General features: G+C 39.1%; 3 protein-coding genes across 5 annotated transcripts in view; 2 read left to right on the forward strand and 1 right to left on the reverse strand.

Annotated features, from left to right (window-relative positions):
• DNAJC2 (DnaJ heat shock protein family (Hsp40) member C2) overlaps positions 1 to 1,216 on the reverse strand; it is a 32,841-nt gene extending 31,625 nt beyond the window's left edge. Inside the window, exon 1 of the mRNA XM_031013037.3 lies at positions 979 to 1,216. Within this exon, the coding sequence (XP_030868897.1) occupies positions 979 to 1,042 (64 nt within the window). The 5' untranslated portion in view covers positions 1,043 to 1,216. The remainder of the gene's footprint in view (positions 1 to 978) is intronic.
• PSMC2 (proteasome 26S subunit, ATPase 2) lies at positions 643 to 24,730 on the forward strand. 3 transcript variants are annotated; one of them, XM_055392554.2, is made up of 13 exons: positions 643 to 762; positions 4,167 to 4,424; positions 10,561 to 10,598; positions 11,503 to 11,584; positions 12,329 to 12,428; positions 18,539 to 18,670; positions 19,268 to 19,340; positions 19,930 to 20,025; positions 20,723 to 20,887; positions 22,657 to 22,744; positions 23,993 to 24,195; positions 24,292 to 24,388; positions 24,472 to 24,730. In XM_055392554.2, exons 2-13 carry the CDS (start codon positions 4,355 to 4,357, stop codon positions 24,627 to 24,629), a joined length of 1,302 nt encoding a protein of 433 aa, XP_055248529.1. In that variant the 5' UTR covers positions 643 to 762; positions 4,167 to 4,354; the 3' UTR covers positions 24,630 to 24,730. The 3 variants fall into 3 exon arrangements, with proteins under 3 accessions (XP_055248529.1, XP_055248528.1, XP_018886446.1); XM_055392553.1 differs by having other exon boundaries at positions 730 to 945; XM_019030901.2 differs by lacking the exon at positions 643 to 762 and adding an exon at positions 1,188 to 1,556.
• LOC129534693 (small ribosomal subunit protein uS14-like) lies at positions 4,433 to 10,552 on the forward strand. The gene has a single exon (XM_055392555.2). The coding sequence runs from the start codon at positions 5,248 to 5,250 to the stop codon at positions 5,416 to 5,418; it is 171 nt and encodes a 56-aa protein (XP_055248530.1). The 5' UTR covers positions 4,433 to 5,247; the 3' UTR covers positions 5,419 to 10,552.
• Positions 24,731 to 25,123: the final 393 nt, after the last annotated feature.

The raw sequence follows: 25,123 nt of genomic DNA on the forward strand, positions 1-25,123 counted from the left end.
ATGAGACCACAGAAACTCTCTGAAATTACAAACTTGTAGTAAAGGTATCATCTATTCCTGGGAAGTGGGGGTAAATCACTGTACATGTGTATATTAGCAATTCAAAAAAGGAAAATCCCTGAACAACTTATTTTAAGATTTCCTCCACCTTACACAGGAGAGGATTAAAACACTGTCAAAAAGGTACTACCTGTGTAGTATGGGTGTGTGGCTTTTAAGAACAATGCCTTTTAAGCCTTTTCCTCTAGTTGTAAGAGGCACACGGAGACACATAAATGCAACACGTGCCATGCGTTATGTTCAAAATCACATTCAACAAGCGCCTATGTGACTGGCTATGGGAATTACTGTAGATCACTGGACCTGGAGACTCTTAAGTTTACAATACTCATGACTGTCCTCGGCCATAAATCTAAAACCTACAGCAGCAGGACAAGTTTCACTTGTAATAACTGCCTTTCAAAGTCTACGCGGATCTTTTCAGCAGCACAGTCTTTAAACACCGAGTATGAGGAGCGGTGTCTGAATTGTGACATTTAAAAAACAAGGCCGGAGCAAACGTAGAGAGGGAGAAAGGTGTTTAAGAGAGCGCCAGTAGCAAAGCTTTGTACGACCCCAGGCACGTGGGGTGCTCGCTGCGCGTAGTCTTTCCACCGTAGGCAAGGAGATGCTTATGAGAACCTTTCTGGGGTACTGGGGGGTTCCGTCCCGAAATGCTCAGCCCAATCCATGAGTCAGCAGCGGCGAGAGGAGGAAGCAACGGTAGGAGCAAAAGGAAGGCACCCCTCACCCTCCTTCCTTCTAATCTAGGGTAGGATTACTTTAAAACACGGAGCAAAAAGGCACTCGTCACGGCCCCACACGGCCCCGGGGCTAGTCGCCAGGGTCAAGGATAGTGAAAGCCCAGGGTTGCCGAGGCGGAGGACTGAGGCAGGGGCGGCTGAGGTGAGAAGGAACCGAGGTTGGGTGGGCACTTACCAGAGGTCAGAGCGTGGGTGATGGCGGTGCCCCGGCCGTCCGCGGCGCTTGGCAGAAGCAGCATGATGGCGCCGGGTCTGGCCCGGTGGGCGCAGCGGTTCACGTCCCGGGCGGAGGGCGCTTAGGGTCCCCTCCAGCTCTACCTCTCACTCCGAGCCTCGCGCCTTGGCTCTAAGACGCCCAGGAACCGGCGCATGGAGACGACCAGTAAGCACTTCCGGGATGGATCTTTCGTGGTGTGGAGGCCAATCTCACACCCTCCCACCCCCGCCAACGTGTGCGGCAACCTAGTTCTATACTGACTGAGATCCGGCTGGAGACCAAGTCGCACGAGAGAATGGTTCCTAGGCGCATCAGTTTTCCTGTAAAAAGGATTATATTCCACGTCCCAGTGCAATACGTAGAACATAACCTTTAAAAGCAGCTCTTTTTATATTATCTTTAAGTTCTTACTGCTTTATATGTTAATCTGAACCTAATCAGTGATTTTCCCAGGAGCGCTATACTTTTAAGTAAAAAACGAAAATACCTGTATGAACCAGTATCGACGACTAGTATATACATTTGCGGAGAATTACGTACGTGTATTTGTGATACATTTGTGTTTAACTTGATGATGATAATAGCAGCTAATATTTGTCGTGCTATTACTAATTTACCTGCATTATATCTTTTAATACTCACTTGGAGAAGAAACCTCTCTCTAGTGTGTTAGATTGTATTCCAAGGCCAGCAATATTTTTACCCTGTTCGAATGAAGTTTTTATTCAAGATATTCCCAATTATAGGACTCTGGGACTTAATTTTTTAATGTATAATAAAATCAATTGTATTCCTACTATATGCTTCCTTCTAAGACTGCAGTCAAAAGCAAAAACTAGCAAAAACAAACAGTGGGTAAAGGCTTACCCCTAACAGCAGTATCTGAAACAGGTTCAATAAAATAAACTTGATATGCCACTCTTTAGCAAGGACCACCAGAAATTAGTAAATTAGAAAATAACTTACTAATTTCATTATATTTTCACAATTAAAGTTTTTAAATATATTTATATATATATACATATATATATATACACATATATATATACATATATATACACATATATATATACATATATATACACATATATATATACATATATATACACATATATATATACATATATATACACATATATATATACATATATATACACACATATATATATACATATATATACACACATATATATACATATATATACACACATATATATATACATATATATATACACATATATATATATATTTTTTTTTTTGTAGAGACAGGGTCTCACTATGTTGCCCAAGGTGGTCTTGAACTCCTGGCCTCAAGGGATCCCTCCTGCCTCAGTCTCCCAAAGCTCTGGGATTAGAGGCGTGAGTCACTGTGCCAGGCCAATTAAATACATTTAATTGGTCTGTATATCTGCTGCATGATAAAATTGTCACTTCAAAACTGACTTTTCAAAAATTGAACTAAGGGAGGCTGAGGTGGGAAGATCGTTGAGCCCGGGAGGTGGAGGTTGCAGTGAGCTGAGATCACACCATTGCGCTCCAGCCTGGGTAACAGTGAGACCCCGTCTTTAAAAAAAAAAAAAAAAAAAAAAAAATTGAACTAATCTGCCCCAAAACCTCTTCCTGATCCCTACTAATGCAACCACTGTTAAAACATGCTCCAAGGTGCAAAGTAACCTGACTCCACTTTCTTCATATTAATATATTTTTTTCCTCACACCTCCTCCCATTCAATTTTACCATTAACTCTAACATGGGTTTTTGTTTTTTTTGTTTTTTGTTTTCTTTTCTGAGACAGAGGCTTGCTCTGTCACCCAGGCTGGAGTGCAGTGGCCTGATTTCGGCTCACTGCAATCTCTGCCTCTCAGGTTCAAGCGATTCTCCTGCCTCAGCCTCCCGAGTAGCTGGGATTACAGGTGCGTGCCACCACGCCCAGCTAATTTCTGTATTTGTAGTAGAGACGGCGTTTAGCCGTGTTGGCCAGGCTGGTCTCCAACTCCTGACCTCATGATCTGCCTGCTTCAGCCTCCCAAAGTGCTGGAATTACAGGGGTGAGCCACGGTGCCCGGCCGGGGGTTTTGTTTTTTAAAAAAATTGTGCTAAAATACACATAACATGAAATTTACGATCTTCACCGTTTTTAAGTTTACAGTAATGTTAAGTACATTCACATTATTGTGTAACCACCCTACAAAACTATTTTTATCTTACAAAACTGAAACTCTATACCCATTTAATCTTACAAAACTGAAACTATGCCAGTGGAAAAAACTGTCCACTGGAAACCATCCTTCTACTTTGTCTTTAGGAATTTGACACCTCTAGGTACTTCATATTTGTGGAATCATATAGTATTTGTCTTTTTTGTGACTGGCTTATTCACTTAGCATAATGTCTTCAAGGTTCATCTGTGTTGTAGCTTATACTAGAATTTCATTCCTTTTTAAGGCTGAATAATATTTGTGTGTGTGTGTGTGTGTGTGTGCGCATGCGTGTATCACATTTTGTTTATCCATTCATATGTAGATGGACACTTGGGTTGCTTCCACCTTATGGGTATCATGACTAATGTTGCTTATGGACATGGATGTACAAATATCTCTTTGAAATCCTGTTTTCAGTTCTTTTGGATACATATCCAGAAATCGAATTGCTAGATGGCATGGTAATTATTTTTAATTTCCTGAGGAATCAATCATACTGTTTCCCACAGCAGTTGCACCATTTTATCATTTTACATTTACATCAACAGTGCACCAGGATTCCATTTTATCCAGCAGCACATGCAAGGGTTGGCTGGACCCAAGGGCCATCCTTTCCAACACTTATTTTCTGTTTTGTTTTTGCTTGTTTTTAATAATAGCTATCTTAATAGGTATGTGGTGGCATCCAACTATGGTTTTGATTTGCATTTCCTAACAGTGATGTTGTCCATTTGTATATCTTTTTTGGAGCAATGTTTATTCAGGTTATTTGCCCACTTAAAAAATCAGGTTGTTTTCTTGTGTGGTAGGAGTTCTTTATATATTCTGGATATTAACTCTTTACCAGAAATAGATTACCTTCACTATATTTGTAGATGTGGCCACTACTTATTGTGTCTAATATGCCAGGCGTTTTACAAACACTGTAAAGTTTCCTTCTCACAGGTAATCAGTCCAAAAACCAGCGTGCCAAAGCGTTTCCCCAGGGCTCTGTCCGGATTCTGAAGCACTGCATAAAGGGGTCTGTCTGAGCCCAATTTACTTCCGGTGGGGAAGGGAAAGGGAAGACACCACCGGAAGCAAGGAAGGTGCTGTGTAATCATTAAGGAGCGGAGGCTTTTGGAGCTGCTAAAATGCCGGATTACCTCGGTGCCGATCAGCGGAAGACCAAAGAGGATGAGAAGGACGACAAGCCCATCCGAGGTCAGTTGACATGGGCCGGAGCTCGGAGCTGGGGCGGGACTGGAGCGGAGCTGCCTTGGCACTGGAGAGGAGCTGGATTCCCGCTCCTGGCTCTGTGCTCTGGCCCTTTTGTGCCTCTAGTAATTTAGTCTGGACGCCGGCCGGATTAAGTTGCCTGCCTTCTCAGTCTCCCTCATCCACTACAAGTTCTGTATTATCTGCTGATGGAAATATTTATTCATTCTCAGCTCTCGGGTCTTGAAGAAGTCACGCACCCTGCTTGGCCTAATAGGCCTTGAAAAGTTCTGCCTGGCGGTGCTCGGTCACCTGATCCTCTTTCCTCTCCTCCTCCTTCCCCCTGTGACAGCCGGGAGCTGTCACTGTGTAGCCACAATTCTGAGACATAATTTTCTTAAAAAAAATTATTTGACCAGATAATACATTCACAGGGTTCACAATTCAAGAGGCAGAAAAGATATCTTTGAAAAGCCTCGCATCCTTGGCCCCAGCCACCAACTTCTCCACAGAGGCAACTAATGTTGCTATTTTGCATATCTTTTTAGACATATTCTATACATATACAAGCAAGTATGCTTATCTGTTCCTTTTTTTTTTAACACAAATGTAGCATGCTGTACATACTTCAACATCTTGATTTTTAAAAAATTTTATATTAGAGATACTTTCCTATCATGTAGTCACTTCCTCTGCATCTGCATAGTATCCTGTATTATGCGTATACAGTAATGTATTTAATTATTATTGATGGACGTGTAGATTTTTCCAATTTGTTGCTGTTATAAAACAATGAATACCTTTTACCTCGTTGCACTCTGAGACCAAGATGGGTCACCAGAAGCTATGCTGGAGCCACCCGCGAAAATTCGGCCAGGGTTCTCGCTCTTGTCGCGTGTGTTCAAACCGGCACGGTCTGATCCGGAAATATGGCCTCAATATGTGCCGCCAGTGTTTTTGTCAGTATGCGAAGGATATTGGTTTCATTAAGTTGGACTAAGTGATCTTCCTTCAAAGGATTATCCAAGGCATCTACCCAATGGAAAACCATGATAGTTCTTTGTACATAAAATAAACATTTAAAAAAATGAATAATCTTGTTTATGTAACTTTTACCAAGTGCACAAGTACAAATTGTAGGATAAATTCTAGAAGTGGAGTTCTAATTTTGTAAGTGCCAAACTACACTCCACGGAGATTGTACCAGTTGACACTTTAACTTACAGTGCATGAGATATGCACACCAGTTTTGGATATAACTTCTTCCCAGTAGTCCCGTTTGTAGTCTCATCTTTATGCTGTTTCTCCTTTTGTTCCTTAAGCTATTTCTAAATGTTCTTTTGGTATTTATGTTTCTTCTTACTTTTCCCTTTCTTAACAACTTCAACTTTTCCTAGCACCCTTCTCCATTTACACTGTCCCCCAAAAGAAAGCATTTCCTTTCTACCTTCATCTCATTCTGCTGTTTCTTTTAAAAATATTTGAGGACACTGAAAATGTCAGATACTCAGTATTTATTGGAAAACTTAGACACAGAGATTTACCATTTGATCTGTGCACAGTGATCTGTGTGTTTCTCTGGGTTTGTTATTCTGTAAAAATATTAATACATTTATTCCTTGGATACAGTTATGACTAACATGTATATAGGATCTTATGCGTTTATTCATACATACCCTTTTTTTTTTTGAGATGGAGTCTTGCTCTTGTCACCCAGGCTGGAGTGCAGAGATGTGATCTCAGCTCACTGCAATCGCTGCCTCCTGGGTTCAAGGGATTCTCCTGCCTCAACCTCCCACGTAGCTGGGATTACAGGCACCCCCCACCACACCCAGCTAATTTTTGCATTTTTAGCAGAGACCGGGTTTCACCATGTTGGCCAGGCTGGTCTTGAACTCCTGACCTCAGGTGATCTGCCCACCTTGGCCTCCCAAAATGCTGGGATTACAGGCGTGAGCCACCGCGTCTAGCCTGATAAAGTTACTTTCAATTTAAGCTTTCAGATCTCAACTTGGTCCTAATTGCAGTTAACTTTTTGTGAATCTCCTATTGACTCACTTTGTTTGAGTGGTTATTTCAAGCCTTTTACATGTTTTTCAGGTCCTCAGTTCAGTCTCTTTCTTCGTGACTGATGACTTTTTTCTCTCCTGAGACGACTGAGAATCCACTTAAGAGTTCTCTTAACTTCTCTGACATTTTCCATTTTCTGTTTTAATCCTGCCTTAGAGGAAGTGGTATCAATTTTTGTTATGTGCAACCTTCCCCATTTCTGTTTTTGACCTTATGCCTTCCTCCTCTGGACTTTGTTTCTTCAGTCACTACCTCTTCTATTTGTTGTCCTATGGAATTTTTCACTTTTGTTCTTATAAGCATGCTAATATCCATTTTATCTTAAAAACGTAGTTGAGAAAATCTTCCTGCTCTCCTAAGTTACAAGTCATTTTCTTTTTTTTCTTTCACTGCCTAAAAGTGGCAGAAAGGACAGGCTTAGGAGTTAGGAAGACCTAGGTTTGAATCTTGGCTTTGAGTTTTGTCTAATAAATTCTGTGAAACTGTTTTTCCTATCTATAATGTAGAAATAATTGTATTTACTTCACAGGTTTATATAGAATTAGATAATATCAATATGTATCTCTAATCACGGTGTCTCATACAGTGATCATCTCAATTTATAGCAGCTATTACTATTCGCCCACAGTACATTTCTTTACTACTTATATATTTATTTTTAGAGACAGTCTTGCACTGTCGCTCAAGCTGGAGTGCAGTGGCATGATCATAGTCACTGCAGGCTGGGAACTCCTGGGCTAAAACCATTCTCCTGCCTCAGCCTCCCTAGTAGTTAGGACAACAGGCGTGCACCACCATGCCATGCTCATTTAAAACTTATTTTTTTTTTTGTAGAGACAGGGTCTTGTTATGTTGCCTAGACTGGTTTCAAATTCCTGGGCTCAAGTGATCCTCCCACCTTGGTCACCCAAAGTACTGGCATTTCAGGGGTGAGCTACCATGCCAGGCTCTTATTTTATTTTTAAACTTCTTGCACTTTAGTTTCTATCTATATAAATCAGTTGAAACTGAGCAGTAGTTTCTTAATTCCCAGATCTTTAGTATTTCTCAGTCCTAATCCTTGTGTTTTTGACATTGTTGAGCCTTTGAGCTTCCCTTGGTTTCTCTTGCTGAACCTTCCCGTTTATCCGCCTGCTTCTTTTCTTTCCTTCATTGTGTCCTCACATGGCTTCTCTAAAGTTTTGTTTCTGTTAATTTCATCCGTTCTGGTCTTGGACTGTATGTGCTTCCCTAGTCAACCTTTTTAACCTCAAGCTAGCATCTGACCTCTAGAGCCAGATTTATCTCCGCCTTTTAGAATGCTGCATCAGGATATGCCGGTGTGTTGGATAGTCTTCATGCCTACCCTCAGGCTCAGTAATTTGCTAAGAGCATTCATAAGACTCAGCATGTAGTCATACTCATGGCTATGATGTATTTTAGTGAAAGGATACAAAGCAAAATCAGCAAAGAGAAAAGACACATGGGGCCAAGTCCAGGAGAAACCAGGCACAAGCTTCCAAGGGTCCTCTTCCAGTGGAGTCACACAGGATGTGCTTAATTCCCCCAGCAACAGGTAGTGACAATATGTGTAAAATGTTGCTAACCAGAGTAGCTTGTTAGAGATTTGGCACCCAGGGTTTTTATTATGGGGTGGTAATGTAGGCATCTCTGCCTAGAACATACCAAAATTCTAGACTCCCTGAAGGAAGATAAGTGTTCTGCATAAACCCTGTAGTTTGTATAAACATTTTAAGCACAGTGAACCACCTTTTTCAGTTCTGGGAATGGTAGGAACCCTCTGAAATTGTTCTCAGACAAGAGCCAAGAACCAACCTTATAAGCAGGCCTTTCAAAGGATAGCAGTTAACTCTTCTGTGCAGATAACAGTACCACAAACTTAATAAAATTTAAACTGAACTTCGTATCTCCCTCTGCTAACCACTTTCTATTGTGACTTCTGTTGTGTGGTACCTAGGTCCAAAGCCTGGGCATCATGTTTGATCCTCTCCCCTCAGCTTCTCACATTTAGTCATTTGCCATGTGCTGTAGATTCTTCCTCTGAGGGTTTTTTTTTAATCCAACTCTTCCTTTCTCTTTTCATTGCTACCATTTTTATTTAGGTTCTTATGACTTCCGAGTGGCCTCACTCCAATTTGTTTCTTCATATCTCAGCGAGCTAATTCTTCCTAAGGCACAGTTCCTATAATGTCAACTGTAGTGGCCCTGATTACCTCATTCTAGAATTTATGGTCTACTTCACTAGAGCCCCAAACCTCCATCTACTTAATTTCCTATTACCGCCTAATGTGTATACTATGTTTCAGCTTACCTGGTCTAGCTGCTGTTACCTAAGCATGCTTTTTCCTACCTCTACTGATACTTAGTTAAAAAAAAAAAAAAAAAAAAAAAAGACCTGCCGTTTTTTTCCTTAAAATATGTATGATTGTATAATTGGTTCTTGTTTTTCATGATAGATATATTCTATAAAGTTGCTGTGAATGGTCAGTTGGAAAGTACTGAACATTTGATCCTAGGAGAAGTATGTATATACATCTCACATAGATTATAATCTTTTTTTTTTTTTTTTTGAGACAGGGTCTCACTTTGTTACCTAGGTGGAAGTGCAGTGGCACAATCTCAGCTTGCTGTGGCTGTCACTTCCTGGGCTCAAGCGATCCTCCTGCCTCAGCCCCCCAAGTAGCTGGGACTACAAGTGCATACCACCATGCTAATTTTTGCATTTTTTGTAGAGACATGGTTTCGCCATGTGGTCCAGGCTGCTCTTGAACGCCTGGACTCAAGCAATCCGCCTGTCTTGGCCTGGGATTACAAGTGTGAGCCACAGCATCCGGCTGATTATAATCTTAAGTCCTAAAAACAACTCATCCTGGTAGATTCTTTTTTTCTTTATTTCACAAAAGAGAAAACAAAGTTCAGAAGTGTTAAGTGACTTGGCTGAGGTCACCCCACTAACAGATTCCAGAGCTGGCATTCAAACCCTGTCCACCTGGCCCCAAAGCCTGAACTGCTTGGATTACACTGCATTTCCCCTACGGTCTCCATCTTCTGGTCATCTCTGTATGAAAGCTGAAACAAGAGGGTAGAGTGACTTGTTCTTAGTTGTGAACTTAAATTTTTTACCACTCTGTCTATTTGCAAATGACCATGAAAGCACATGAGTATTGAATTGGGGATTACAAATAAATTTGAGCAGCTAAGCAAATTCAGAAATGCAGAATTTGTGAATAGAAAAGATTAACTGTAAATCACTTGAAATCCCAGATAACCACTGTAGAACACCATTTCAGGTTACTCTCCACATGTGTTTTAAGTGATTTTTATATAAAAACAAAATATATGCACATTATATCCTTTTTTTTAAACCTACCTGATTCACTGAATAGCATTTGTTGGATTGCTTTCTATGTCTATGTTCTGTGATCATTTTAAATTGCTGCATTGTATTTCCTTTTCTTTTTCTTTTTGAGACGGAGTCTCTCTCGGTCACCCAGGCTGGAGTGTGGTGATGTGATTTGGGCTCACTGCAACCTCCGCCTCCTGGGTTCAAGCAATTCTCCAGCTTCAGCCTCCCGAGTAGCTGGGACTACAGACATGCGCCACCATGCCAGGCCAATTTTTGTATTTTTGGTAGAGACGGGGTTTCTCCAGGTTGGCTAGGCTGGTCTCAAACTCCTGACCTCAGGTGATCTGCCTGCCTGGGCCTCCCAAAGTACTGGGATTACAGGCAGGAGCCACCGCACCGGGCTTGCATTATATTTCATTGTATGACTATGTTATAATTTAACCAAGATCCTTAATGGATGTCTTTTATGTATGTACTATATAAAATAGGTCATCACGTATATTATGTACTTTTAAAAATCTATTTTCCTCCCAGTTAGATAAAAATTCTTTGAGTCCAGGAACTATTTGATTGAATATATATCATCATTATCTTGCTTGATTTTTGACACTCACTTAAAACAATTTGAGTCAAACAGAAAAAAAGCTCTAGTTTCTTTTTTTTCTTTTTTAAAAATTTTAATTCTAGTTTCTTTTTGAATCTCATGTATTGTCTCTCTTCTTTCAGCTCTGGATGAGGGGGATATTGCCTTGTTGAAAACTTATGTAAGTCCTTTCAGTGTCTACAAACTATAGATGTTTTATGTTGAAATAAAAACTGTTTTGGTATTGTCCTTCCAAAATAATTAGAAGAATTTAAGAAACCAAAAATTAAAAAACCAAACAAAAAATAAAATAAAAAGAAACAATTAGAAAAGAATGCCTGGCAGCTTATGGTAATCTTCACTAAATGAAGTTACCTACCTAAAGTTTATAGAATAGATCAAAGTATTTGGCATGTCTCAGTTTATGTATTATTTTAATACTATTTGTGATTAAAATGTGATGCTATATTGAAAGATATTTGAAATCATTTACACAATTTACTATATTTAACAAGTATTACTGAATTAGTTCTGAAATGAAGTTTTAATGCATAGAAATCGATAGTTTTGCATAATTTCACACACGATTTTTTTTTTTTTTTTGAAACGGAGTGTTGCTCTTGTCACCCAGGCTGGAGTGCAATGGCGCGATCTTGGTTCACTGCAACCTCCGCCTCCTGGGTTCAAGCGATTCTCCTGCCTCAGCGTCCTGAGTAGCTGGGATTATGAGCGCCCACCTACACGTCTGGCTAATTTTTTGTATTTTTAGTAGAGACAGGGTTTCATCATGTTGGCCAGGCTGGTCTTGAATTATTGACCTCAGGTGATCCACCTGCCTCCGCCCCCTAAAGTGCAGGGATTATAGGCATGAGCCACCATGCCTGGCCATGATTTTCATTTGTTATCTTGCATAATAGTGGATTGTGTATTTAGGGGGAAATATTGGGTCAGGAATACCTCTCTGCTTCACAAGCTTTGGGATAATGATAGCTATTGAAATGGTAACTTAAAAATAATTTTTACCTGTAGTTTTAATAAATTGTTGATATCCTGATATTCTAACTAAACTGACCTTCATCACCTAGGGTCAGAGCACTTACTCTAGGCAGATCAAGCAAGTTGAAGATGACATTCAGCAACTTCTCAAGAAAATTAATGAGCTCACTGGTACGTATTTTTAAATTCCCATTTCTTTCCTTTAAATGTAATGTGTGAATAATATCAAGAGTTTAAATACAGATTTTACTCCTTCATGATTACAGATTTAAAAAAAATCATTATTCTTCCTTTCTGTTAAGAAATTAGATCTCATTTAACCATATCTTTCACTGCTTTTTACAACCAGGTTTAATGCTTATGCAGTTAAGAAATAAGAAACAGTACCATCTTCTAAGCCAGTAATGTTTCTGTTGGTCAAAACCCAGTTCAGTAAACTTCAGTTAACAAGTCAAAAAACTTTTTTGGATAAAAATAAGATCTCACAACATAGTTTTGCTTCAAGTAATTGGGCTCTTTCCTGGAACTTTTTGGGGGGAACTTGAATGATGAAGTTTTATAATATTTGACCTACACAAAAATGTCAAATGTGGCATTATATTTTTGGCTTGACAGTTACTTTAGGGCAGGGTGTAGTTTTCAGCTGGGGTGATTTTGCCCTACCCTCCCAACCCCTCCCAGAGGACACTGGGCAATGTCTGGAGACATCCTTGATTGTCATGACTTTGAGAGAGGGTGGTGCTGCTGGCGTCTAGTGGTGAGAGGCCAGGGATGCTACTAAACAGTCTATAATGCACATGATAGTCCTCACAATGAATGATTCAGTGCAAAATGTCAGTAGTGCTGAGGTTTAGAAAGCTTATTATAGGGTGATGCATTACATTTTAGTAAATTTTGTCATCTTTCTCTATGTAGGTATTAAAGAATCTGACACTGGCCTGGCCCCACCAGCACTCTGGGATTTGGCTGCGGATAAGCAGACACTCCAGAGTGAACAGCCTTTACAGGTTGCCAGGTATGTACGGGTGCTCTGTGGCAACTTACCTTTGTCTGTATTTTCAAGCACTTAATGTTAGAGTCTCAGGGATAATGCAATAGTTCATAAATAATTTTGATTCCAAATTCCAAGTAAATAAAGCTTTCTACAAAACTGGGGTTAAAATTTTATGCCTTAAACAATTATTCAAAAATATATGAAGGCATAATCATTTAAAAGATTTAAATGATATAAAAAGATGTAGAGCAAGAAATGAAAAACTCCCTTCTCATACTTGCTTTCCCATTGCCCTTTCCTCAAACATAACTACTGAAATAGTTTGGCTCGCGTAATCCTCTGTGTATCTTCCTGTATTTGCATGCAAAGAAACATATCCTGATTTTTTTTTTTTTTTAGATATAACTACCTGTTTTGGGAATCTTTGTCTTTAATATAGGTATACTTATTTCTTTTTTCTTGTGTTTTTAAAAAATTGCAAAAATTGCATAATGTGTAGATGTTAGGCTGTAACAATTTCTGTTACTATACACAGTGCTGTAGTGAATATTCATGTTAAATGTTTCTCAGTGTATGTGCATACATTTCTGTAGGCTAGCTTACTACAAGTGGAATTCTAGGGGTCAAAGATATTATAGTTTTAAAATCCTGTGAAAATTACTTTGGCCAGTTTATACTTTTACCAAGAGGCTTTGAGGCAAATGTCCATTTGTCTGATCAATGTAAGATACGCAGTTTTCAATTTTTACACTTTTGCCATTTGAGGGAAAATAATTTTAATTTGTACTGTGTTGATTACTAGTATGATAGCTACTTCTTTTGTTTACTAAACATCTGTATTTCTTTGACTACTCATGTTTTGTTCTTGGGTTGTTTCTTGTTAATTTTAGAAACAGTTCATATATTGTACATATTATCTTTTCTTAAGTATGCTACAAGTATTTTTCCCTAGTCACTTTTAACTTCTTGGTACCTTTTGTTGTACTAATGTTTTACATTTTTAGGAGATAAAATATACCAATATTTCCATTATACCTTTTGGGTGTTAATGTTGCTTAGAAAAACCTAGCCCAATTCAAGGCTATAAACATATTCTCCTCTGTTTATGATCCTTTTAAAAATTTTGTTTTTATTTTTAGTTCCTAAAAGCTAAAGATTATTTTTATTTCCCATCTACTCACCCTCCCTACCTCACAATTTCCATCTTTTCTCACTTTTATTTATTCACTCACTTTTTAGTTTTATCATGGTTTTTGAAGGGTTAAATAGTTCAGGCTGGGCATGGCAGCTCACGCCTGTAATCCCAGCACTTTGGGAGGCCCAGGCAGGCAGATGACTTGAGGTCAGGAGTTCAAGACCAGCCTGGTCAACATAGTGAAACCCCGTCTCTACTAAAAATACAAAAATTAACTGGGTGTGGTGGCGGGCGCTTGTAATCCCAGCTACTGGAGAGGCTGAGGCAGGAGAATCGCTTGAACCTGGGAGGCAGAGGTTGCAGAAAGCTGAGATTGTGCCACTGCACTTCAGCCTGGGGTGACAGAGTGATACTCTGTCTCAAAAAAAAAAAAAAGAAAAGAGTTAAACAGTTAAATAATAACAACTGTATTTCCCAATTTCTCTTCCCTAATGACACTCATTTTCACCTTTTTTAGCTGATGATTTTGGTTTTCGTCTTCATGGTTCTAATGGATATTGGTATATCTTGTGTATTATAGATTCCTACTTCTTGATTTTTTAGTTTTAGGTATTATCTTTTGGCTTTCCATCATGGAAGATGAGGATTTTGTTTTGTTTCCTCTGCCTTCACCTTGAAGGCACACCCTTCCTATCCCCTCATCCTTCCTATGTAATTCTGTTATAATTTTGGTTAGATCAGTATTCAGTGTTTATATGATTATGGCTATGTAAACACTATTCACAAAGAGCCAAGTGGTAAGCTGTGATTGTTTTTCCTTTCTTGTACCACTTCTTTTGGTGGTGGTTGTTATAATGTCTTGTTTTTTCATTTGCCTGGTTTTCTGTGCATATATTATGAACTCAACCTCCCACTTTCTCTTGATTGTCTAAACTGCTCTTCAGATGCATTAGATCTGTTCGTTTTCTCTCAGTTATACCTTAGTTGCATCTAGTGTTCTCTCGGTTTCATTTTCCTTAAGTTTTTCCCAGCACCTTCTGACCTGCTTTGGTTTGGACCAGTTGTCCTTTATGCCTGTTTAATGACAATTGTTGTCTGACTTCTCTACCCTGGAGATTGCCCTTTACGTCTCTCCTGTTGCTTGGTCTAATACATCCTCTGGTAGCTTCTTGGAAAAGGGTCAGTTGGGAGGTAATATTTTGAGACTGCATATGTCTGAAAGTGTCTTAGCTGAGTATACAGTTCTTTTCCCTTCAAAATTTTGAAGGCGTCGTTCTGTTGTCCTTTGCCTCCCAGTGTTACTCTGAAGCCATTCTGATCCTCAGTCCTGTATATGTGGCCTAATTTTTCTCTGAAAATTGTAGAGTCTTCTCTTGTTCTATTTTGAAATTTCATGGTGATATGCCTTGGTGTTGGTCTGTTTTCATCCATTGTCCTGGGCTCTCTTGTCCTTTAGTAAGGCAAATCTTCTTGAAACTATTTGTTAATTTCTTTCCTTCCATTTTCTTGGACCGTTATTCCTGAATTCTCTTATTTGGATATGGGGCCTCCAGGATTGCTCCTCTAATATGCTAATCTTTCCTTCCTGTTTTTCTTCTTTTTGCCTTTTTACTTTACTTTCTATGAGCTTTTCTTTATCTTTGAATTTTTCTGTTGATGTTTTTTTCCTCCCATTTTTCTTCTCGTAGGTTTTTAATTTCTCAGGTAAAAAAACTCAGGTTTTTTATTTCAAGGCTCTTATCTTTATTCTTTCATTTTTGTGTGTGTGTTGAATGTTCTGCTCTTATATCATGGTTGTAATGTGTTCTTATCTCTCTATGGTAAGTTAAAAAATCTAGGTACATTTTTCTAGGCCATATGAGGGGAATTTTCTTTTTTCTGTAAAGCAGTTACAGGGAAACTTTTCATATAGATTTTTCATAACAGACAGACTAGCTAAAGAGCCCTATACCCCTACAAGATCCCAGGCCTTAAAGAAAGCAAAGATTATTTTGAAAAAGTTTCCATTGATTTTAGTCTCATACTCTTTGCTTAAAACTCTTGATAAAATTTGTGTATGTGTAATTTTTAGCTTGTGAATTTTTTTTTTTTTATTTGAGACAAGGTCTCACTTTGTTACCAAGGCTGGAGTGCAGTAACATGATCTCAGCTCGCTGCAGCCTCTGCTTCCTGGGCTCCCACCTCAGCCTCCCAAGTGGCTGGGACCACAGGTGCATACCACCCCATGTCTGGCTTTTTTTTTTTTTTTTAATTTTTAGTAGAGACAGGGTCTTGCCATGTTGCCTGGGCTGCTCTTGAACTCCTAGGCTCAAGCCATCTGCCCACCTCGGCCTCCCAAAGTTCTGGGATTACAGGTGTGAGCCACCGTGCCCGGCCAGCTTATGAATTTTTTAAATAACAATCTTATTGATATAAAATTCAGATATCATGAAGTTCACTCTTTTAAAGTATACAATTTAGTGATTTTTAGAATATCTAGAAAATTGTGCATTGATCATCACTATCTAATTCCAGAATAGAATATTTTTGTCACCCCAAAAACAAACCCAATACCCATTAGCAGTCTTCATTCCCGTCTCTTTCCAGCCCCTGGCAACCATTTATCTACTTTCTGTTTCTATGAATTTGTCTATCCTGGACATATCATCTAAATGGAATCATATAGTACATGGCTTCCTTCACTTAGCATATTTCAAGGTTCATCCGTATTCTAAAATAGATGGAACTTTTTATGGCCAAATAATATTCCAGTCTAATTTCTCTATCTGTATTCACTATTGGTGAGACATTCTTCTCATCATTCCTATAAACTCTTTAGATATGGTTTCTTTTAGCTTTTTGAAAATATTTCTTGTACTGATTTAAGGTTTTTGTTTGACTGGGCGCAGTGGCTCATGCCTGTAATCCCAGCACTTTGGGAGGCTGAGGCAGGTGGATCACTTGAGGTCGGGAGTTTGAGATCAGCCTGGCCAACATGGTGAAACCTGTCTCTACTAAAAATATAAAAATATTAGCTGGGCGTGGTGGCAGGTGCCTGTAATCCCAGACACTTAGGAGGCTGACGCAGGAGAATTGCTCGAACCTGGGAAGCAGAAGTTGCAGTGAGTCAAGATCGCGCCACTGCACTCCAGCCTGGGCAGCAGTGAGATTCCGTCTCAAAAAAAAAAAAAAAAAGTTTGACTGCTTTTTTTCCCCTTATGTATGAGCCATAATGTCATACATAAGGGAAAATGCACTTCATAATGTTTTGCATCTCATAACTTTTTGGTGATAACTAGACATTTAAAATAATGTAATGTGTCACCTCTGGAAATCAGATTCTTCCTCTCCCCGGGGTTTGGTATTATTGCTGTTTGTTGTTCTTGTTTTTCCTTTCAGGTTTTTTGGTCAGCCTCTTTTTTTTTGGTAGAGAATGGGTATAATTCTTCTTCCCTAGCAAACATGGTTGGTAACAGAAAACAGAGTCCTTCACACAATTATGCTATCAGGACAAAGCATTCTTTTTTAGCCTTGACCTCCTGGGCTCAAGTGATCCTCCAGCCTCAGCCTCCTCAGTAGCTGGGACTACAGGTGCATCCCACCACACCTGGCTAAGCCAAAGCATTCTGTACCTTACTTTTAGCTCTACCTATGTGCGCACTCCACAGGCTATTTTTGTATTTCTCTGTAATTCTTGCTGTGGCTTATGTAGCAGCTTTCTAATGTGAGTTCTGTTTTTTGTTTTTGTTTTTCTTTAGTAGATAGATACTATAGAAGGGGAAAGGCAGTTGACTATTTTATACTGTGATGTGCATGGCATTATAAATTCATTTTTACCAGGCCATATGGAAATGAATATAATTAAGTTAAAAATAGCTTCTACTGGCCGGGTGCAATGGCTCACGCCTGTAATCCCAGCACTTTGGGAGGCCAAAGCAGGTGGATCACTTGAGGTCGGGAGTTTGAAACCAGCCTGGCCAACATGGTGAAACCCCGTATATACTAAAAATACAAAACAATTAGCCGGGCATGCTGGCGCGTTCCTGTAATGCCAGCTACTTGGGAGGCTGAGGCAGGAGAACTGCTTGAACCCAGGAGGCAGAGATTGTAATGAGCCGAGATTGCACCACTGCACTCCAGTCTGGGCTCCAGAGCAAGACTCTGTCTCAAAAAAAAGAAAAAGAAAAAAAAAAAACAAGCTTCTACTGCCTCAGTTAAAAAAAGAAAAAAAGTAGCAAAAACAATAAAAATGGATTTAAAGTCCGGGTGTGGTGGCTCACGCCTGTAATCCCAGCACTTTGGGAGGCTGAGGTGGGCGGATCACCTGAGGTTGGGATTTCGAGACCAGCCTGACTAGCCTGAGGTTGGGAGTTCGAGAGAAACCCCCTCTCTACTAAAAAAAAAAAAAAAAAAAAAAAAAAAAAAATTAGCTAGGCGTGGTGGTGCATGCCTGTAATCCCAGCTACTCGGGAGGCTGAGGCAGGAGAATTGCATGAACCCAAGAGGTGGAGGTTGCAGTGAGCCAAGATCATGCCATTGTGTTCCAGCCTGGGCAACAAGAGTGAAACTCCATCTCAAAAAAAAAAAAAAAAAAAAAGAAAAACGGATTTAAAGTATAAATTCAGGAAAAGAATGAAAACCCATTTATTACTGAATTTGGTGTAAGACAAGATGACCATCTTTTTGTAGGGAAAATAAAAACGAGAGCAACTTAAGATATACAGGAGCATCACTAATAAAGGAATACAAACTATGGAAATCAAGAAATCAGAGAACTTCTTAATGATGAGATATTTGGGTTTAATTTTCCAGGAGAATGTATTTGAAAATTTTATGACTTGGCTAAAGTCGAATGGACCTTTGGAGTTGGGTATAGAAAAGGATCTTTAACAGTGTCCCAGTTTCTGTAGTTCTAGTTTATACCTGTATATTGCACACTCAGGATATAATCTAGTTAGTTGAATTCATTATTAGTGGCTTAGGTTCCTTATTCTAATCAAGCTTTTTGCTGTGTTAGGTGTACAAAGATAATCAATGCTGATTCGGAGGACCCAAAATACATTATCAACGTAAAGCAGTTTGCCAAGTTTGTGGTGGACCTTAGTGATCAGGTGGCACCTACTGACATTGAAGAAGGGATGAGAGTGGGGTAAGATTTCTATTTACAATAAATACTTTTCTTTCACTAAGGATACTGTCTCACATTCATATCCTTGGCTTTGTAGTGAATAAATGGACTGAGTTCCTTGGAATACCAAAGGATGATCTAGTAATGTACTATAGTTGAAAATTCTTTCTTCTGCATCTGCTTCCTAACTTCCCATCGGCTTCCCTGACTCCCCTACTCCCACTGTTGTTTATTATGAATGGCTTCAAATTTCAGAGTTGAGGTTACCAGTCCATTTAAGGTAACATGGTATAGGTTGGGGGAGTACTTGCTTTAGGATAGTTGTGATGCTAAGTGTGTTAATGTCTATAGAATACATAACAACTCACTTAGTAAATTAAAAAAAAAAATCTCCCCTCCCTCCTCAAGGGTTTGATTGCTGTTGGATAGGTTGTTTGCGACATTAGACATATAGTTTAGTATCCTCAGATTTCATGCTCTCTTTATTTCTCTTTATATAATTAGGGACTCTGTCTCTCTCGTTTTCTTAAAGTATGGTTTTGGGGATAAAAGACTAAACATAAAAGCACTTTGAAAGCTTAAAGAATGTATTATTGACTATCTTTTTTACTTCCTTAGCGTGGATAGAAATAAATATCAAATTCACATTCCATTGCCTCCTAAGATTGACCCAACAGTTACCATGATGCAGGTAAGAAACTATGGGAGGGAAAAGGAAGGCTATGTCTTTTTTTTTTTTTTTTTTTTTTTGAGATGGAGTTTCACTCTTGTCCAGGCTGGAGTAGAATGGTGTGATCTTGGCTCACTGCAACCTCTACCTCCCGGGTTCAAGCAATTCTCCTGCCTCAGCCTCCCGAGTAGCTGGGATTACAGGCACCCGCCACCACGCCCAGCTAATTTTTGTCTTTTTAGTAGAGACGGTGTTTCACCATGTTGGCCAGACTGGTTTCGAACTCATGACCTCAAGTGTTTGGCCTGCCTCAGCCTCCCAAAGTGCTGGGATTCCAGGCGTGAGCCACTGAGCCCGGCAGTATTTTATATATATATTTTTTGAGACACAGTCTCAGCCTGTCTTTATTTTACTAGTTTGTTTTTCATTCATTAGTATCATAACAAGTTAATACAGCAAGTAGTTCCAGGGCACTGGGCAATGTATTCAATTTTTATTAAAATTCTCACTTGTGAGTTTTTCTTTTAAGGTATTAGGTCTATTCTATTGAATTTGGACAGTATCCAAAAAGCCTGTGACTGTATGTTGTACATTTCTGTCCCTCTCTTAGGTGGAAGAGAAACCTGATGTCACATACAGTGATGTTGGTGGCTGTAAGGAACAGATTGAGAAACTGCGAGAAGTAGTTGAAACCCCATTACTTCATGTAAGTAGCTGAGTGTTGTATTTAAATTTCTTTGTATAAAGATGTCTTTTGTGTATTGAGCACTAAAATTGCTTGTATATTAGATGGCTTTTAATATTTTCCCTAATGAGAGTTTTTTGAGAGGGTGGAGAGGGGAGGTGTGGAGAGTTGGTAAGTTCTAGGGGAGAGCAAGCAAAAAGGATTGAGTGGTCAAGTATATTTAAAAAAGAAAGATCTGCTGTTTACAGTGACAGAGGAGGCACAGTGTAACCTTTAGCAATATGTTAAATATGTTACAGGCTATTATAGAAGAAACTGGTTCTTCAAAAGACATCGAGAAGAAAGGGGCTTAAATTGAAGCAGGTTAAACTTGGGAGGATAATGGAAAACTAGGATACTGAATACCAGATAATTTTGTTCCTTAAACACCATAATTTTTTTTAAATTAGGAAAATATTTTAAGACTGGATAATAGAAGTGCCTTTTAAAAGCCATTTAGTCTTATGTATTGATAGAAGTCCAGTTTAGAACTTATGTCTTAGAATAAGTAAAATTTCTTATTTAGTTCAAGTATGTATATTGTGGACTTAATAATTTTGATTTAAAGTATGGTTTTCAGGATAAAATACTAAACATAAAAGCACTTTGTTGATTTAGAAGTAGTCTGATTTTTGTTATACAGAAGTGGTTAAGTGTGAAAATTGTGTCTCTATCACAGCCAGAGAGGTTTGTGAACCTTGGCATTGAGCCTCCCAAGGGCGTGCTGCTCTTTGGTCCACCCGGTACAGGCAAGACACTCTGTGCGCGGGCAGTTGCTAATCGGACTGATGCGTGCTTCATTCGAGTTATTGGATCTGAGCTTGTACAGAAATACGTCGGTGAGGTAAAGTAAATTTATCAAAGAATATATAGCCTTGTGAAAGATTTTACAGTATGAATGAAATTAAAAATGGCACTTCTGCATTGAGGGATCCAGACCTGAAATTTCTTTTTTCTTTTGTTGGGACAGAGTCTCATTGTGTTGCCCAGGCTGGAGTGCAGTGACATGATCTCAGCTCACTGCAGTCTCTACCTCTCTGGGCTTAGGCGATCCTCCCATCTCAGCCTCTCAGGTAGCTGAGACCATGGCTACATGCCACCACACCCAGCTAATTTTTCTATTTTTTGTAGAGAGGGGTTTTGCCATGTGGCCCAGCTGGTCTCAAACTCCTGGGGTCAAGTGATCCATCTGCTTTGGCCTCCCAGAGTGCTGGTAGTATAGGCAAGAACCACCACGCCCGGCCTGAGACCTGAAATTTCTTGATTGTAATTAGTAGTTTAGAAGCTGCCTTCGTGGTCATTTGGAAATAGGCAACCACTTAAAATTTTAACCAGTATGCCCCCTCCTCAAAAGCGTGACATTTTCTACAGATGTGGTTTTTCTATGGAAATGCCTGGTAAATGAATTCAAAAGTATACTTTTACTTCAGGGGCAGTGTTTTCAGTCCTAATGAGAAAGTGAGAACATAGGTTGTTTTTATGTTTGTAGACATACATATACATATATATATAGATATATTTAGAGAATAAGTCTAGGGCTATACATATTGTATCTGAAACCTGTTGATGATTCGTATATTTACAATAAGAATTAGCTACGGAGCTGCATGAGTTGAGGTATCCTTTTATTCCCTAACTAAAACTTGCAAGTCAAATTCAATGATCAGGAATTCCAAGTGATAGATCAGATGCTTTTATTTACTCAAGTTTTACTAATTAGAATGGTTCCTTTATTTAACTATTAATTTGACTTCTTCAGATCTGAAACCTATTGCTATTTAATAGATACAGAATCATGAAAATGACTTAATATTTTAAGGCTGGCAAGATTAATTTGGTGGACTGGGGAGCAAACTTCAGTCTTTTTAAAAAAAAGTTTAGATAGGCCAGGCACGGTGGCTCACGCCTGTAATCCCAGCACTTTGGGAGGCAGAGGCAGGCGGATCACCTAAGGTCAGGAGTTCGAAACCAGCCTGACCAACATGGAGAAACCCCGTCTCCATTGAAAATAGAAAAAGCCGGATGTGGTGGCGCATGTCTGTAATCCCAGCTCCTCGGGAGGCCGAGGCATGAGAATCGCTTGAACCTAGAAGGCGAAGGTTGCAGTGAGCCAAGATCGTGCCATTGCACACCAGCCTGGGCAACAAGAGCAAAACTCTGTCTCAAAAAATAAAAAATAAAATTAAAATAGCTGGGCGCAGTGGCTCACGTCTGTAATCCCAGCACTTTGGGAGGCTGAGATGGGTGGAACATGAGGTCAGGAGTTCAATACCAGCCTGGCCAAGATGCTGAAACCCCGTCTCTACTAAAAATACAAAAATTAGCGGGGTGTGGTGACACATGCCTGTAATCCCAGCTACCCGGGAGGCTGAGGTAGGGGAATCGCTTGAACCCAGGTGGCAGAGGTTGCAGTGAGCCGAGCTCGCACCACTGCACTCCAGCCTGGGCGACAGAGGAAGACTCCATCTCAAAAAAATAAAAAAATAACGTTTAGGTAATAATGGGTGAGAATACTGTTAGGAATAAATATTGAAAAGTTTGAAGCATAACTTTTTATTTATTTTAAAATATTTTGAAACCAATTTTGAATTAATAAATCATTTTTCTCATTAGGGGGCTCGAATGGTTCGTGAACTCTTTGAAATGGCCAGAACAAAAAAAGCCTGCCTTATCTTCTTTGATGAAATTGATGCTATTGGAGGTGAGAATGATACGTTAGAGAACTGCTTTAGGATTCAGTTTCATGAAAGCTGTAAAGTGATATGTCGTGATATGTTAATCTTGTACAGAATTTTAACTCCAACTCTTCTATGAGCTCTGAAACAGTGGCGCCACAGATCTAATAAGTAGTAGTGCTAAACTATAAAGGCAAGAAGACACATTATATACCATTGTCATTTTTTCAAAGCCTTTATTTTTGTGCTATGGGTTGAATATCCCTTAGCTGAAATGTTTGAGAAGTGTTTTGGAATTCACATATTTTGGATTTTGGCTTTTGAAGTACTTGCATTATACTGATTGAGTATCCCAAATCTGAAAACCTGAAATCTAAAGTGCTCCAATGAGTATTGCTTTTGTCATGTTGGTGCTCAAACTTTCAAATTTTGAAGCATTTTGGATTTTGCATTTGCAAATTTGGGATGCTCAGTCTATATCTGATTTCATTCATACAACACCTATTTCCATACTTTAAACAACTCGTAAATTGAGAAGTATCATCTAATATCATAAGAAAGCACTGGGGCATAATTTAATTGATGGTGGTTTTTCTTAGTGCACATAAAATAATGTTCTTGTTGGCTTCACAGATTTGATGAAATACAGTATTAGCCATGAAATCTAGACTTTTTTTTTTGTTTTAAGAAACAGTCTCACTCTGTTGCTCAGGCTGGAGTTCAGTGGCATGATCTTGGCTCACTGCAACCTCTGCCTCCTGGGTTCAAGCAATTCTCATGTCTCAGCCTCCTGAGTAGCTGCAATTACAGATGCCTACCACCATGCCTGGCTAATTTTTGTATTTTTAGTAGAGACGTGGTTTCACCATGTTGGCCAGGCTGGTCTCGAACTCCTGAGGACAAGTTATTTTAACTAATCTCTGAGCCTGTTTGCTCATCTTATAAAGGGAATAATTCTTGTCTTGTGTACTTCATGAGTTTTTGAGAGGTTCAAATTAAGTAATAAATGTGGTAGACTTTGAAAACACTAAACTGCCCCATAGGCAGTTTAAAAAACGTTAAGTAAATCTGTGATGAATACTTTTGAAAGCAAAGATTCACTTTCTAATTAGTTTTATATAAAGCAGGCTGTTCTTACAGGATTTGCTTCAAAGTGGGATGTGCACTTGTGCCTGAGGACATGATTTGAGCTGAGATTTTTGGTACTTTCAGGTCATGCATAGTGCTACTCTTGAGTGGACTTGAAGAGCTTATCTTTCCTTTTGTCTTCTCAGGGGCTCGTTTTGATGATGGTGCTGGAGGTGACAATGAAGTGCAGAGAACAATGTTGGAACTGATCAATCAGCTTGATGGTTTTGATCCTCGAGGCAATATTAAAGTGCTGATGGCCACTAACAGACCTGATACTTTGGATCCAGCACTGATGAGACCAGGGAGATTGGATAGAAAAATTGAATTTAGCTTGCCGGATCTAGAGGTAAGAAAACCATTTCATTTTGGAAAGGGATTTTTGAAGTTTTTTCTTCCTGTTATTTTTTTCCATTTTAATATTTGTCAATTCTCTCATTTTTAGGGTCGGACCCACATATTTAAGATTCACGCTCGTTCAATGAGTGTTGAAAGAGATATCAGATTTGAATTGTTAGCACGACTATGTCCAAATAGCACTGGTAAGTAGAAAGTTCTTGCTTATATTTGCTGGTCTGTCTGCTCAGGCTGCTTTAATTAAGCCTGTTTATTTTTTGTTTGAAAGGTGCTGAGATTAGAAGCGTCTGCACAGAGGCTGGTATGTTTGCCATCAGAGCACGGCGAAAAATTGCTACCGAGAAGGATTTCTTGGAAGCTGTAAATAAGGTCATTAAGTCTTATGCCAAATTCAGTGCTACTCCTCGTTACATGACATACAACTGAACCCTGAAGGCTTTCAAGTGAAAACTTTAAATTGGAATCCTAACCTTATATAGACTTGTTAATAACCAATTCATAAACAAATAAATGGCTTCAAAATTGTATGCTTTTTTCCATATCTCTTCTTGTAATATAATAAAAGGTGATCTCTAATGTTATTAGGCAGAAAAGCTTGTTAGAATATATTTTCACTATTTTTTTGACCCACACCCATTTAAGGATTTCACATCATACAAAGCACTTGCTTAGATGGCTTATATCCTAGGCATATGCTGGCTGGGTGCTCTACATATAAATTCTCATTGTATCCTCCCATCTGTCCACTGAGGAAGATTATCAAATGGATCTTCATCCAATGGATGCATAAACTTTCCTACTTACTTGTAGTGGCAAAGCTGGGTTTCAAGTACAAGTTTGTCGGCTCCATTACCTATGCTCCTATTATCCGCTTCTGTCCCGCATCAAAGTAGCTCACTTAGGCGTATGACCACATGCAT

The sequence above is a fragment of the Gorilla gorilla genome, chromosome 6, assembly GCF_029281585.2.
Source record: "Gorilla gorilla gorilla isolate KB3781 chromosome 6, NHGRI_mGorGor1-v2.1_pri, whole genome shotgun sequence".
In the NCBI taxonomy this organism is placed as follows: Eukaryota; Metazoa; Chordata; class Mammalia; order Primates; family Hominidae; genus Gorilla; species Gorilla gorilla.